The sequence below is a fragment of the Tachysurus vachellii genome, chromosome 2, assembly GCF_030014155.1.
Source record: "Tachysurus vachellii isolate PV-2020 chromosome 2, HZAU_Pvac_v1, whole genome shotgun sequence".
NCBI classification, from domain to species: Eukaryota; Metazoa; Chordata; class Actinopteri; order Siluriformes; family Bagridae; genus Tachysurus; species Tachysurus vachellii.
The window spans coordinates 11,252,469-11,266,993 of NC_083461.1; the positions used below are offsets into that span (position 1 = coordinate 11,252,469).

At 35.5% G+C, this 14,525-nt stretch overlaps 1 protein-coding gene across 1 annotated transcript in view; it reads left to right on the plus strand.

The window, feature by feature from the left end:
- LOC132863714 (cadherin-12) overlaps positions 1 to 14,525 on the plus strand; it is a 68,959-nt gene that overhangs the window by 18,984 nt on the left and 35,450 nt on the right. Inside the window, exons 3-5 of the mRNA XM_060896674.1 lie at positions 7,074 to 7,193; positions 10,125 to 10,292; positions 12,489 to 12,676. Of these exons, the coding sequence (XP_060752657.1) occupies positions 7,074 to 7,193; positions 10,125 to 10,292; positions 12,489 to 12,676 (476 nt within the window). The remainder of the gene's footprint in view (positions 1 to 7,073; positions 7,194 to 10,124; positions 10,293 to 12,488; positions 12,677 to 14,525) is intronic.

Here is a 14,525-nt window from a genome sequence, read left to right on the forward strand (position 1 = left end):
AAAATATATCTTATCGAGACATCACCATATCGTATGTTACAGAAAGAAAAAAAAATCCAATTTGGTGAAAATCTTTTTTTTTTCCCTTCCCATTGTTTTGACTGTTTGCTGGAATCCGGTTGCATTGGCATGCATCAGGTATTGTAGGCCATTTCAAATTTTATCCATGCTATTCCCTACTCATGAAATACTGTATGTGTTTCTTACCCCTGAGTCTTATTAAACTTGTTTATCCAGGTGTCTTTTGTAAAGTGCTCTTGAGAAGGCTCTGTAGTATTTATGGGTGGTTTAAGCATCTGAAAAGCTCTGCTGCAGATAAAAGAAATGACCTACTTCTTTAAGTTTGTTGCTTTTAAGTCACAAAGACACGCATATGCTCTTTGCATTCACAGATAGGCAGAAGCACGACAGAGGTCTGCGATTAAATATATTTGTAAATGCTTAATACCCTTCAATGTTTTGTACAATTGAGGACAATTTTCCACTCGGATTCTCTGTGTGTATTACTCATCATAATTCAGACCTTGTCCTACATACTGGAGCCAATTCAACATAGACTTGTCACCTTGAATATGATGTTTAATACGAATTTATACAATCCCCATACTTGTGCTAATCTTTCGATTCAGATGTGGTTTTTCACTAAAGTCTATAGGGACTTGAAATTGCTATTTGACCATGTGTCTGAAATTACACGTTTCAACAAATATCCGAAATAATGCAAGCAAGTATGTCAAAATGAATTACGCAGCCAGTAGTTACTGATGCATTATCTTAAGCCAGTCCTTTCAAGCCTTTTTAAACACATTTTAAACCCAAAGGTTGTAAACCAGTAGTGGTTGTTTTTTTAGTCTTCTCTCGCTTTTATTCCTTGCCGTGATTTAGGGCATGCAGTCATTTGCACCTAGCTTGTGAATCAGGCATTTATGGAGTGTAATTAAGTTTAGAATCATTCTGCTTCACTGTGCTTGGGTAAAGGGAGTGACAGCATGGTGCATTATCACTCTTAAAGGCAGGTCCTGGTTTTACTGGCAAGCAGCCATCTTTACTCTAACTTTAATTAAAGTTAGCAGGTAGCTTGTCATTTGAGAGAGTTATGTATATGAAAGTGTGAGGAAACAAATAAGGAAGTAAATAAATTAGAAAGAACTGTTAAGTACCCTCAGGATATGTGAATATTGTTGGTGTAATAGGCCTTTTGTTCTGTGACCTCATTTTTATATTACAAGGTTCTACCTGGGATAAGAGTAAACTGGAAAACCTCAAAGTATTAAGGTCACGATTTATTGAACCAGTTTGTAAAGCTGTACAGTAGAGTTTGATTTATTGATTTATGATTGATTATACAATGATTTATTTATGTATTTATTAATTATTTTTAGGGGAAACAGGTTCTTCATGGTGCAAATAAATAAATAAATAAATAAATAAATAAATAAATAACACATATATAAAAAAGGAGCAGGATGCTTTTATGCTGCCAATTCCAACAAGAATAAAAGATAAATAACATCTCAAGTACATCCACATGTCACTGTTTGAGCAAAATACCCAGTGTGCCTCATATTGATCTGAGCCACTCTTCATGCTTTCCCCTTGAGGAAGAGAGATCAAGGTAATTCACTCTGAGACAAAGTCAAGCATCATCTAGTCAAGCCAAACCCAGTGTGAGTGTGAGTTTGTACACATCATTATTCTTGGCCTATCTTTACAAGTCTGCATATAAAACTTTACAGCAGCTTCTATAGCGGATGCATAGATGTTTTTTATATGAATGAAGGATTTCAAGTGCATTTGATCACTGGGGGGGTTTGCTGACTCATTAAGCATGTGATGCTTTTAATTAGAGCCATGTTACACTAACAAGTGACGTTTTCCCAGATGTAACTCAGTCGTCAGATTTTCTTTGAGATAAATATAGGTCACATGTCTGGCCTACAAATCTGGCCCAAATCTGAACAGTCAAAAGACCATAATACAGCCAATCATATATGCCAGAATATTTCACCTGGATCATGGCTGTACAGCCAGAACAACTCAACAACACTTCCACATCTACCAGAGGATAGACATAGGTATAAGCTGACATGGCCAAATTTGAGTCTTACACAACTTGTTTACATAGTGATTCTGGCCTAACATATACTATAGCTGACACACCACATGCCAGTGTAGTGCAAAAAATACTCTAAATACTGTAAAAAAAGGTGCTCAAATATATTGTTTCATTTCATGTTATTAATATATAATTTTTAAATAATGTAAGTTGAACTGTAAGACCTTTTTTTTGTTTGTCACACTCACATCCTTTCGATCATTTACAGTTTGCACCATTCTTGTCCTAAGTTGTGTTTATTAGAATTGGGATCTTATTATTTTGTTGTTTTCTCACCATGTTCTGGCTTCTGACTCACATCTAAAAAAAAAAAAAAAACATCTCTTTTACTGTTTGGACAGATATATACAGATATATATATATATATATATATATATATATATATATATATATATATATATATATATATATATATATATATATATATAATTTATTTGCCTTGTATGCCTGTTCTTTGTGCTGAACCTGGGCATTTGTTGCTACATTTAGTTCAATAAGTATTGCACCTAGTTACTTACTCTGTGTCTGAGCTCTGAATATACTGTTGCCAAATATTCTTTAAACTAATCAGGCAAACAAAGAAAAAATAATTTATTTCACAAAATATTATCAGAATACTGGTCAGTGCCAAATAAACTGCTTGCAACACATCTTTAACATACTGAAAATAATAGCAAGTCATGCTCCTTATTTTTCTCCTCTTCCTCCGCCACCTCTCACCCATCATCATCACCATCATCATCATAACTAACATCATACTCATCATTGAGCAGTTGTGCATCTGAGGTGCCATTTTCTTCTAATGTCCATGACCTCATGTTTTTTTTTACTTTTTTTATGTTAATCCTGAAATGATCAAGAGTCACCTGCTTCCAGACCAAAGTAGTAATTAGTATTAATAGTATAACAATAATGTCATTCTGTAGTTACACAAGCTAACCTGATAAGATTTCTGACTGAATTTGTAACTATACAACACCGTACTGTATATGCACAACTACAATATAAGGACAATAAAATATTAATTTACACCTTCAGACTCATTTAACTACTTTCTTATTATTAGGGTCACAGTAGATCCAGATCCTACTGAGTATGAGGAGGGAAAAAATAACACCATTTTGTTGTCCAGCCCTAATAAATGACAGAATTTTAGGACAGTAATAACTAGAAATGAAATCAGTGAGAAGTAATAAATATTACCTTAAATTAAGATTAGATTAAATAATCAATATTAAAAATTAAAAAATCTACTGTAAGGAATATGTAATGATTATTCCTGTGTTATCTATATGCTTAGAATGTGTACATAAAGAATGAGCATTTCTTAGGGACAAAAATGAAGAAGAGAATCAATGTGGTCAGAATAATAATACTATGGTTTAGCGGCTATAAGAAATTGTTATTAAATATGAATCATGGTATCTTTGCGTCAGAGAGAAAGCACAAGTAGGCCTAGTCCTTGTATCTATCTGAGGACAAGTAAGAAACTGAAGAAATGTTCGATTATTGGTAAGAATAAGAACCAGATTTGAACTTTGCTTATAGACAGAAGATGTAGATGTAGGTTAAAGATGTGGCTAATCTAGCAAACTTGTACAACGTGTTATGAGCTGATTGAAGAATAAAATTTTGTTTAGGAATCAGATAGATTTTTTTTTAGATAAATTGCTATCTACTTATTATGATGGATTACTACTAAAAGACAGGGAGTGCTATTCAGCCAAACTAACACTTTCAAATGCTGCAACTCTAGAACTCCTTTAGGTTTAGTGCCCTATCAGTAGCTAAATAATCCATCCGGTGCTCTAGCCTGCAATGACCCGGCATATACTACATGTCCAAATCCATCCGGTGCTCTAGCCTGCAATGACCCGGCATATACTACATGTCTAAATCTATTTAGATATCTCACCATCACACCCCTATGTGCTTTTTGAACATCATTTTCCAGCTTTAGTCTCCCTTTTACTGTAATAACAGCCTTTTCCCTTCTAGTCAGGCTTTCTACAAGATTTTGGAGTGTGATTATGGGAACTTTCCATTCAGCCACAAGAGCAAGAGTGTGGTTCTGGAGTGATGTCGGGCATGAAGGCCTGTTGCACAGTTGGTGGACCAGTTCATCCCAAAGGTGTTCATTGTGGTCAAGGTTGGGGCTCTGTGCAGACCACTTAAGTTCCTCCACTCGAAACTTGCACACTACGTCTTCATGGAGCTTGCTTTGTTCACAGGGGCATTGTCATACTGGAGCAGGTTTGGGACTCAGAGTTCTTAATTTAATCTGCAGAGAGAAGTTCTACACAACTGTGTGCTTCACAGTTATGGCAACAGTTTGGGGATGACCCACATATGGTTGTGATGGTTAGGTATTTACGCAGTTTTGGCCAAATACTGTATATGACTGCACTATATGAAACTGCTATAAACATATTTGTTATTTGGACACATTTAACTAGTTAACCATGTCCATTATTGACAACTCCTCAGTTTAAGCATAAGTTAGGCCATGTGGTTAACGAGCCAGCTTCACTGATGTGACAAGGGCTATATCTGGGATGAAATGGTCTCTGAAAAGATAAAGCTCTTCCAATCAATCATTTCTCCTAATTGTGTGTAACTGCAACTGTGTTCTGTAGATCCTGGAAAAGGGTATTTGATAGTATGCGGTATGAACAGATGTGTTTATTAAACATTTTCTGATTCTGACACCTAGCAAAACAATCCAGCATTTAAGAAAACATGTCTGGTCTGCTAATAAAAACCACTACAGTCTCCCACTATGTTTTTGCAGCCAAGAAGCATGTCTAACTCAGGGGTGTATTTAGTTTGCTAATTCGAACAGAAATGAGCCATTGTTCTTTGGGAAACCAACTGGAAAGAAGGTGATTAGCCATATCTCCCTTCAAGCAGTGGTGTGTAGTTATAAATAAGTGTCAAGTTAATTAATCAAATAAGGTGTTAAGCACAGAAGCCTACAAAGCCAATTCTAATAGTTACTGAAAAAGCAGTGCTCGATATTAACTCTAAAATGTATGAAATGTATACACTCCAGAAGAGGACATGACAACTGTATTCTATTATATTCATTTGTTTTATCTATACATTTACATTTTGCTGCCTGTGAGAGCAACATTTTTTTCCTGTTGTTGTTTCAAATTAATATTGTTACTTCTGCCATGGCCTCACTGTATTGAATGCATCTAATCTTCTGAATTGTGTCTATATATTATGGTTTGTGTTGCCACATCGTGCTAGGGGGGACACGATTTCACAGACTGCATCATTATGTATATTGTTGGCATGGGAATAATTAAAAAACACACACACAAAAAAAAAAGATAATTTCACTTGAAACAAATAATCTTACTAATTAGTGCTTCCAAACTCTATTAATGTAGAGAGAATTTCTCTAACATAAACATTTCTGCAATCCGTTTCAGTTAAGAATACATAATCGGCACTGAATGTTAGCACCGCTTCTCTTATTAATTCTCCACCACATTCTAAATAAGACCATGGCCTTCCTCCAGCATCCCTACAGCACTGCTATGCTGTCAAACATGGCTGGCCTTTGTTTATTGGATTAAAGCCTAGATCTTGCTCAGCCACAGTTTTAATGCCATTGTTAACCACCTGCTAGCCACAGGGTGCTGTGTTAATAAAGGCATAAGCCTATTAGCATAAGCTGATTACTTTGATGTATTAAAAAATATATAGCCTACTGCTGTAAAGAAACGCACACATGACCATATCACTTTCGAATAAATCATGTTCACCTTCAGCAATTAAAGGGTATTAAGTAATCACACTTTCATTAGTAATAAAATCGAATGGAGGTAACAGGACTTTTATTCACATCATTTCAATTCAGTTGATTTTAATTTATTTTTATATACCACTTTTAACAATTGATATTGTCTCAAAGCAGCTTTACGAAAATATAGAGACAGAATAAACAAATGTAAGTTTAAAATTAAGTTAGTATTTATCTCTAAAATCTATCCCTAATGAGCAAGCCTGTGGCGATGGTGGCATGGAAAAACTCCCTGAGACGATATGAGGAAGAAACTTTAAGAGGAAATCAGAAGGGGAAACCATCCTCATTTGGGTGACACTGGACAGTAAATAATGTCAATGTAAATAATGTCCTTTCTATAACAGTTTGTAATCGAGCGGAATTTTGCAACCAAGCGCTCCTGAGGAATTGGTCAGGGTAATTTCTAAATTCATCGTAGACTTAATGCTAATTCCTTCCAGCCGAAGTTTTCAAATGATCACTGATCCCGAGCACAAAGCTGACCAGATCATAGACTATCACTGTAGATCAAAGACTGCGTGATAGTCTCCAAGTGGTTCTATCCACAGCAATTCTGTTTGTCACAGACGGTCCATGCAGATCTATTCCCAGCAGAATGCCCCACCAAGTGACGAGACTAGGGTTAAGGCATCAGGATGGATCAGGTAGGTCCGGAAAGAAAGTCAGAGAGAGAAAAATATTAGATAAGCTTGTAATCAAGTCATAGTGAAAGACAATAAACATTATGTGCAAAGTGTAGGCAGGAACTCTGGCAAGACTAGCTATCACAGCTTAAGTAAAAGAAAGAGCCAGAAGGTGACACAGACACGATGGCTTCCTGGGATATAAACCGCCCAACCAATCCAAAGTCAGTAAACCTGAGCGATCTAAAAATAGTCTGTTCCATAACTTTTATATCTTAAGTACAGTATGAACTGTATGTTTCATAACTACAGGAAAAACTCTGCCAACTGCTGCAGTCTTTACTACTTGAGGTACTACCAAGTAGCCTGCAACTTTTGATTGAAGTACGTGTGGCGGATCATAAAAAAACCAAGATCGCCCAGGTACTGTGGCGTGAGACCATTCAGGTCACGCAAGGTCAGTAGTAGTATTGTATAATCAATGCAAAATTTAAATTGACCATGTGTCTTTTTGCAGGAACTTATGTGACCAAAGTGACTGCAACAGATGCAGACGATCCCACTTATGGCAATAGTGCAAAAGTGGTGTACAGCATTCTGCATGGACAACCATACTTCTCTGTAGAGCCTGAAACAGGTAGGTAAAAATCTGTTTGATAAAAAAAAAAAAAAAAAAAAAAAAAAAAACCTTGTGGTATGTACATAAACTATAACTATTGTTTTATTCTGAGCAGTAAACCTATTAAACGTATCCATGATAAAAAATATTAGTCTTATATTGTTTTATGCAGTTTTTAAATCATCGTGTTACAAGAAACATAAAAAAAACTTTCTTAAGTTCAATTCAAAGTTATTTGCATAACGCCTTTAACAACAGATAATGCCAGAAATCCAGATATAGATTTAGATCACTAATAAGCACGGTAGGCAACATGAGGAAGAAACCTTGAGAAAAGCCAGACTAACTGAAAGGAAATCCATTCTGATTACACCAGAGAATGGGATTATAAATTATTACAATAAACAGATGCGAAAGAATAAAGTCAAACAGTGGGATGAAAGGATATTCAGTATGAGTAAGTTGTGAGTAAGAATCTTCGGAAGATGATATCTGTTGAAGCAACGCTGAGTCATGAGCATGAATGAGGTTTGCATCTTTAGAAAGTTTTATATATGACAGCATAGCAGAAGGTAACACAGGCATGAGGGCACCCTGGGACATCAGCATCCCAAGTGGCATGGGGTGGGTACTGACAGCATCAAAACATCCTGATTATCCATAATTGTCTATTCCTGTAATACCTCGGATCTGTAACTTCAGAGAAGGTTAAGAGAAAAACAATGTAAAATACCTTCTGGTTAAACAAAATGAGCCAAAGGAGCATGGATAAAGTAAGATTATTATGGACTCTTATCTGCTGCATTCTAGACTATCTGGAGCTTAATGAACCTATTTTAATGTCCAAAAATATTCAGGGTTAAAAGTAAAAAGAGGACTTATTTCTGCTTCACATAACATTTTCATCACTAAGCAATGTTTCTCAGATAAATACGGCTATCCTAGTAATATTATCTACACCAGCTTCAATACAGATCCTGGAGTTAATAATCACAGCACATTCCTCAACTTCTGCACCTAATGGAATTGAAAGAGATTTACACCAAGCTGCTGATGTCCCTATTAAAAGTATTTACACTTCTGTCTTAGCTTTACTAACTTAGATGTCCTCAGCATCCAGGCTCTAATGTCCATTATCTCATTCTCAACTTTATTAAGCTTGTGCCTGTCATTTGGTTTTGCTGACACAAAACAGCTGTGTGTTCTTATCATAGGAGGAAGTTAATATCATGTGTCGAAATAATTGCACCCAGAGGCAGCATATATAAAGAAAAAAAGCAGTGTCTACAGAATTAAGCCTTGTGAAACAGCAACCTACTTTTTTTATGCATGGAGTCATCCGTTAACTGTTACATTTACAAGCTGATAGCAATCAGCTAAGACCTGAGCCAGGAAAGAGTCATTCCCTAAACTGCAAGAAAATATTGTAGTTCATCTAGAACGTTGTGCTCTATTGTATTAAAAGGTGCACTGAAATCAAATAACACATTTCTAACACTGACATAGTAATGCATTAGACCTTATATATGCATGTAAGACAAAAGGTAAGTCAGTATAAACATGTCTGTTGTCTAAAACTTTTGTGCAGTTCTGTATAATAACCTACTTACAAGAGGTTAATTAAAAAAAAGAAAATTGGAAATTTTCCTCTAAGAATGAAGTCAATGCACAGGATGCTATTTAATTACAACATATCGACCCTATTATACAAATGGTGAAAGGTTGCTTGATTTCATTACGTCATGGCTGGTCTGAGCAATAGATTCACATTGGACGCCAATTCTAAACTGTAAGTCACTTTGAAAAGTGGGGAAGCAATAGATATCCTGTCAAGTCAATAGCCTTAGAGATCAATGTCCATGTGAGCAGGTGCTACATTTCACATAGCCCAATAATCCAGTGCATGCAAAGTAAGCTTGCTGACATGAAATGGATTTTCTTCTATATTTTACACGAAATAACTCAAACATTATTAAATAAACTACAAACATGATATCATAAAACATATCGAAAGCATGATTATTAGATTAGTTTTCAATTAAATAAAATATGACTTCCTACTATTCAAAAGTGGCTTAAATCAAAACACATCATGCATTATTTGGATAAACAGCTGTAAATAAGTAAGCATGTATTCACTGATCACTGCTCTGACATCCCTAAAATCCCTTAGTTAGGATGCATTTAGACATCACTACCACTGGAACCACACAGAGTACAGATTCAATTTCCTAGGATTAAATTTCCTGTGCAGCCCAAGGGGTTCGTACTGTAACAGGAAGGACAAATCAACCTTCCTCATGTAATGCTATAACAAAATTGATAACTCCTGTACAGACCTACATCACACACAGTAAGAGATATAAATAGAAAAAAAAGCAGATAAATAGGAGAGAAAATGAGAATGGGAGGAAGGTGGGATCAATCATTCAGCACTTCACAGAGCCGTGTGCTTTGCCGAACGTGATGATAAGAGAGTCAGAAGCGAATGCCTTTCATGGTGCTCCCTGGCGCACAAACCCAAGAGATAAAATGTGACATCAACTTCCATATTACCTGATACCAGTGCCTCAAAGACCTCCATGACCCTTTTAACCACCCACCTCCATGTCTAATCTGACCTATAGGGTGCTTGCTTGATCTGTAAAAGCTTCCTCTGGCACTAGGCAGGCTTTTTGTTCTAAAAAAAAAAGCATGTAAATATAAAAGCAACAAGCTTTGTTCAGATACAGAGAATGAACTCCTCACCAAAATGACCTGCATTTTAAAGATGTACCAAGCATCAGTGCTGCTGATTAAACTGAATAATTACAGTGTTTGAAAACCACTTGGAGTAAATTTTTGTGTAATGTTTCTCATGTGTCTCATATCACCTTTTTGTTCTTTTATTCACCCCTTGCACTCTAATCTGATCTAATTATTTATTTATTTATTTTTTCTGGTGTAAAGGTGTTATTAGAACTGCTCTACCTAAAATGGATCGTGAGGTAAAGGAGCTTTATCAGGTTCTTATCCAGGCCAAAGACATGGGAGGCCAACTGGGAGGTCTGGCAGGAACAGCAACCATCAACATCACCCTTAGTGACGTCAATGATAACCCACCCAGATTCTCCAAAAGTAAGCCACTTTATAATTATACTTAATTCAATCTAAGCTATTAGTATAATGTAGAGAGAGTTGTATTGTACTATCATAAGCAGATATTTTCATGCTATATGAAATGCTTAGAATACAGACAGCAAAGCAAAACTGAAACAGAGATTACAATTCATCCACATTGCGCTCTGACATATAAATGGTAATTTGCAGTAAATAACCAAAATATAATACTGATACAGTGCAGCACACACAATAACATATTTGTTTGTTAAGATAGCTTTGAATCAAGTTCACATTCAGGGTATATGCACCTGTTTCAAAAGAATCCTATGTTGCTTGATCTGTGAAAGCTTCCTTCTGACATTTGAAAAAGCATTAGGTGAGCTTTTTGTACTGGAAAAGAAGATTAAAATATAAAAGCAACAAGCTTTGTTCAGATGTAGAAAATGAACTCCTAACCAAATGACCTGTAGAAGTATTTCATGGGCAATTCTTATCGAGTGCTGATGATTACATTTTATAAAATCAAATATAATGTTCGAAAACCACTCTGAATATTGATAAAACAATAATAACATTGTCTAATTGTTTTGGATGCTTTTGGAATTACATTAGGAATTACATAATTACAAAAACTATTGCACTTTTCAGCAGCTGAAAATGGAATTAAAGGCCAATGATTTCTAATTTAGAAATCGGTGAGGTAAACAGTAAGGGAACTGGCCATACAATTGTTTCTTAGTCAGTTGTGCACTGCAGCTATTAGGTCTAAGCTCAGTTAGCCTTTACTGCTACTGAATCATCATGGTCCTTAAATTAATAACAACAATTTGCTGATGTAATGTGTATTGAGGAAGGCTTAGATACACAGTGGACAACGCTGCTGCCTGAGAGCTGAGAGCTTTGGTACTGAGCTCAGACCACTGTTATGTTACTGGTTTTGTCGGATTCCTCCCACCTTCCTAAACATGCTGATAGATGGATTGGCTACAAGAAGTGTGTGTGTGTGTGTGTGTATGTGTGTGTGTGTGTGCACATACATGCTGTCCTGAGAACAAACCTGCATCCCTTTCAGGGTGTATTACAGCATTGCGTCTTGTCTTTGAGGGATTGACACAGAATCCACAGCAAGCATGAATTAATGTGTATTGAGCTTCAAATAAATTTGACACTAAATTAGACAATATATTTTCTCTATTATTCAAACTTCACAAATCTTCACATAACTATAATACAAAATCAGACAACTAGTAAAAGTTTGTAGCTCAGAGCTAGCACAAATATCTCATAGCACATACGCTGTCTACATGTATATTAGTAGGTACTTTATATTTATACACTAAAAGTGTATACTGTGTGTATGTAATTAGGTCAGGAGAGAATGCTCTGACATTCACTGCGTGCTGGACTCTGTCCCTTGTGGATGATTTTTTCTGTTTGTCTCTTTCAGTACATTGCTCTAATTTGTCTAATGACTTTGCAATTAGCTGAGGTGTTTTTTCCCCCTCTAAATGGCCACTGAGAATTAACTTCAGCTAATCAGTACTGTCAGTGGTGACTCCAGAAAATTTTAAACAAGGCATTCAGGAAGGATCTGGGGGACCTTGAAATGGCAAAGCACAAATGTATCATAGATAAAATTCAATTTTGAAAAAAAATTGGCTGTTTAAAAGAATAAATTGTATTTACAAAATACAATGGAGCACATAGTTACTATTTTCTAATGTAAACAATAATTAATTCATTTTTTTATTTTTCAAATATGATTGATTAGTATAATGCTTTGTGTTATGCTTGAGTAAAATCTTGAGGCCAACTTACAGTATCCTCAAATACTTATTTGTTTAAAGATTTGGAAATTCCATTTTACAGAGGAGTTTCAATGTAAAAGAGTAAGTTGCTTTCATCAGCAATTGAATGGTAAAGCATATTATGTGCATTGACAGGACTTTGCTGACATTAAGGGGCTTTCTTGCACTGTGTTGTCACATGTCTCATCAATACTCACCTGTTTGTAATTGACTTATTATCATATCTATTTATTTACCCCGCGTTGTGTTGTGTTTACCTTTGCAGAGTCCTCGTCCTGTTTGGTTTATGTAGTATGTTTTGCCGGTTCCTTATAAATATCCTTTTTACATAAGTGAAATCTAAATAAACCCAGCTAAAAGGCATACATTATTAAGAAGACTAATCATGTGTTTCCTACATCAGATACATTCCATTTGCGTGTGCCTGAATCTTCGGCGGTGGGTTCTGCTGTGGGACGAATCAAAGCCCATGACCTGGATATTGGCAAGAATGCTGAGGTGGAGTATAACATTGTCCCTGGAGATGGAGGATCCATGTTTGACATCATCACCAATGAGCACAACCAGGAAGGCATTATTATTCTTAGACAGGTAAGACTTAATTAATGACACACAAACTGTACATGCATTCACACACACACACACACACACACGCGCGCGCACGCACACACACACACACACACACACACACACACACACACACACACATACACACACACACATAGAGGTGATATTAAAACATATTTGGCCTAAAACATTAACATACTGTAATTTATTAATATGTTTAAGCATATTTTCATGCAGGGGTTTATTTAATCACATTTGTTTTTTTTTTTTTTATCAATTACTGTCTCTAGCCTAACTGTAGACTATTTTTTAACCGGTTCATCTTCTAAAGTTATATTTTCATCATAAATGTATTTAATACATGTTTTTAACAGCATTTAACAGAAACCCTTATTCAGAGCAACTTACATTTTACACAACTGAGCAATTAAGGGTTACGGGCTTTGCTCACGGGCCCAGCCGTGGTAGCTTGGTGGAGTTACTGTAGGATTTGAACTCCCAACCTTCCGATTGGAAGACTAGTACCTTAATCACTAAGCTACCACATCCCCCAAAGTTACTAGCATATTTTGTGTAGAAATACAAATCCTTGTGTTAGTGTACATCCCAAAAGGTCTTATTTTAATATTTAATGTTATAGAATGAAATGACTGCAACATATAGCAGTGTGTCAGTGGTTTGCCAAAGACTTAGAAGTGGTATGTGCTGTTGTTTTGCATTCTGAAACAGTACCTAATTAGTGTAACATATGTATGTTTCATAGATTTTGTCTCCCACCAGTTTCATGCTAATTGCTGAAGTAACAAGTTAAAACTTTTTACAAGAGTACTAAAACTTCAGTAACCTAAATCTGTTAAATGTAGTGCTTTTCACATCTGCTATAAGCATGGCACTTTCTATCACTTTTATTTCATCATGGGAAAATGTTCTATTTTATATGATTGGCAGCCAAATAATGTAATTGATCATTAACATGATTGTGATGACTAGCATCTTTGGTTATGGCATGATGTTTTTTTGTTTTGCTTTCCTTCTTGTCACTGATCTTATAGCTAAAAAAATGGATTAAGTTTCAAGCTCAAAATTGTATACAACTCGATTTTATTAATAATCACTGAAGCACTTACTACCTACATATATATATATATATATATATATATATATATATATATATATATATATATAGATATATATATATATATAGAGAGAGAGAGAGAGAGAGAGAGATAGATAGATAGATAGATAGATAGATAGATAGATAGATAGATAGATAGATAGATAGATAGATAGAGATACACAGATATGCATTATATGTTAGCCGATAAAAGCTCTTCATGACATGTGATCTGGGAAAAAAAAAATTCCAAAGATTATCCATCATTCTCCACCAACACACACACACACACACACACACACACACACACACACACACACTTGTATATATTGGGCATACCCTCCTGCTATTAAATCTTTCAAGTGATAAAATGCTTTGCTAGTAATTTCAAATTCCATTTTGTCAACACAAAGCTATAAAAAATCACAAGGGAGATGAAAATTGTAGAAAAAAATAAAGCTGGGGAAAGCTTGCATAAACAGCAGTCATCCACCCAGAAAACCCTATCTGAAAGTATAAGGCAGGCAGATTATTGTCAGTTTCTAAACTCCGGCGCTGCATCTTCTTTCCTCCAGTCGCCTCAAGCCATAAAAGATCACATTTTCTTTTTCTTTGTCTTCCTCATAAAAATGTCTCATTTTTCACTGTTGAAAGCAGGTGGGTGACACTTACTGGCACTGTGTACCTGGATGTGTCTTAAAAACATTTGTTTACCTCCCATTGAGGAACATATCTAAGATATTTAGAAATATAGGGGAC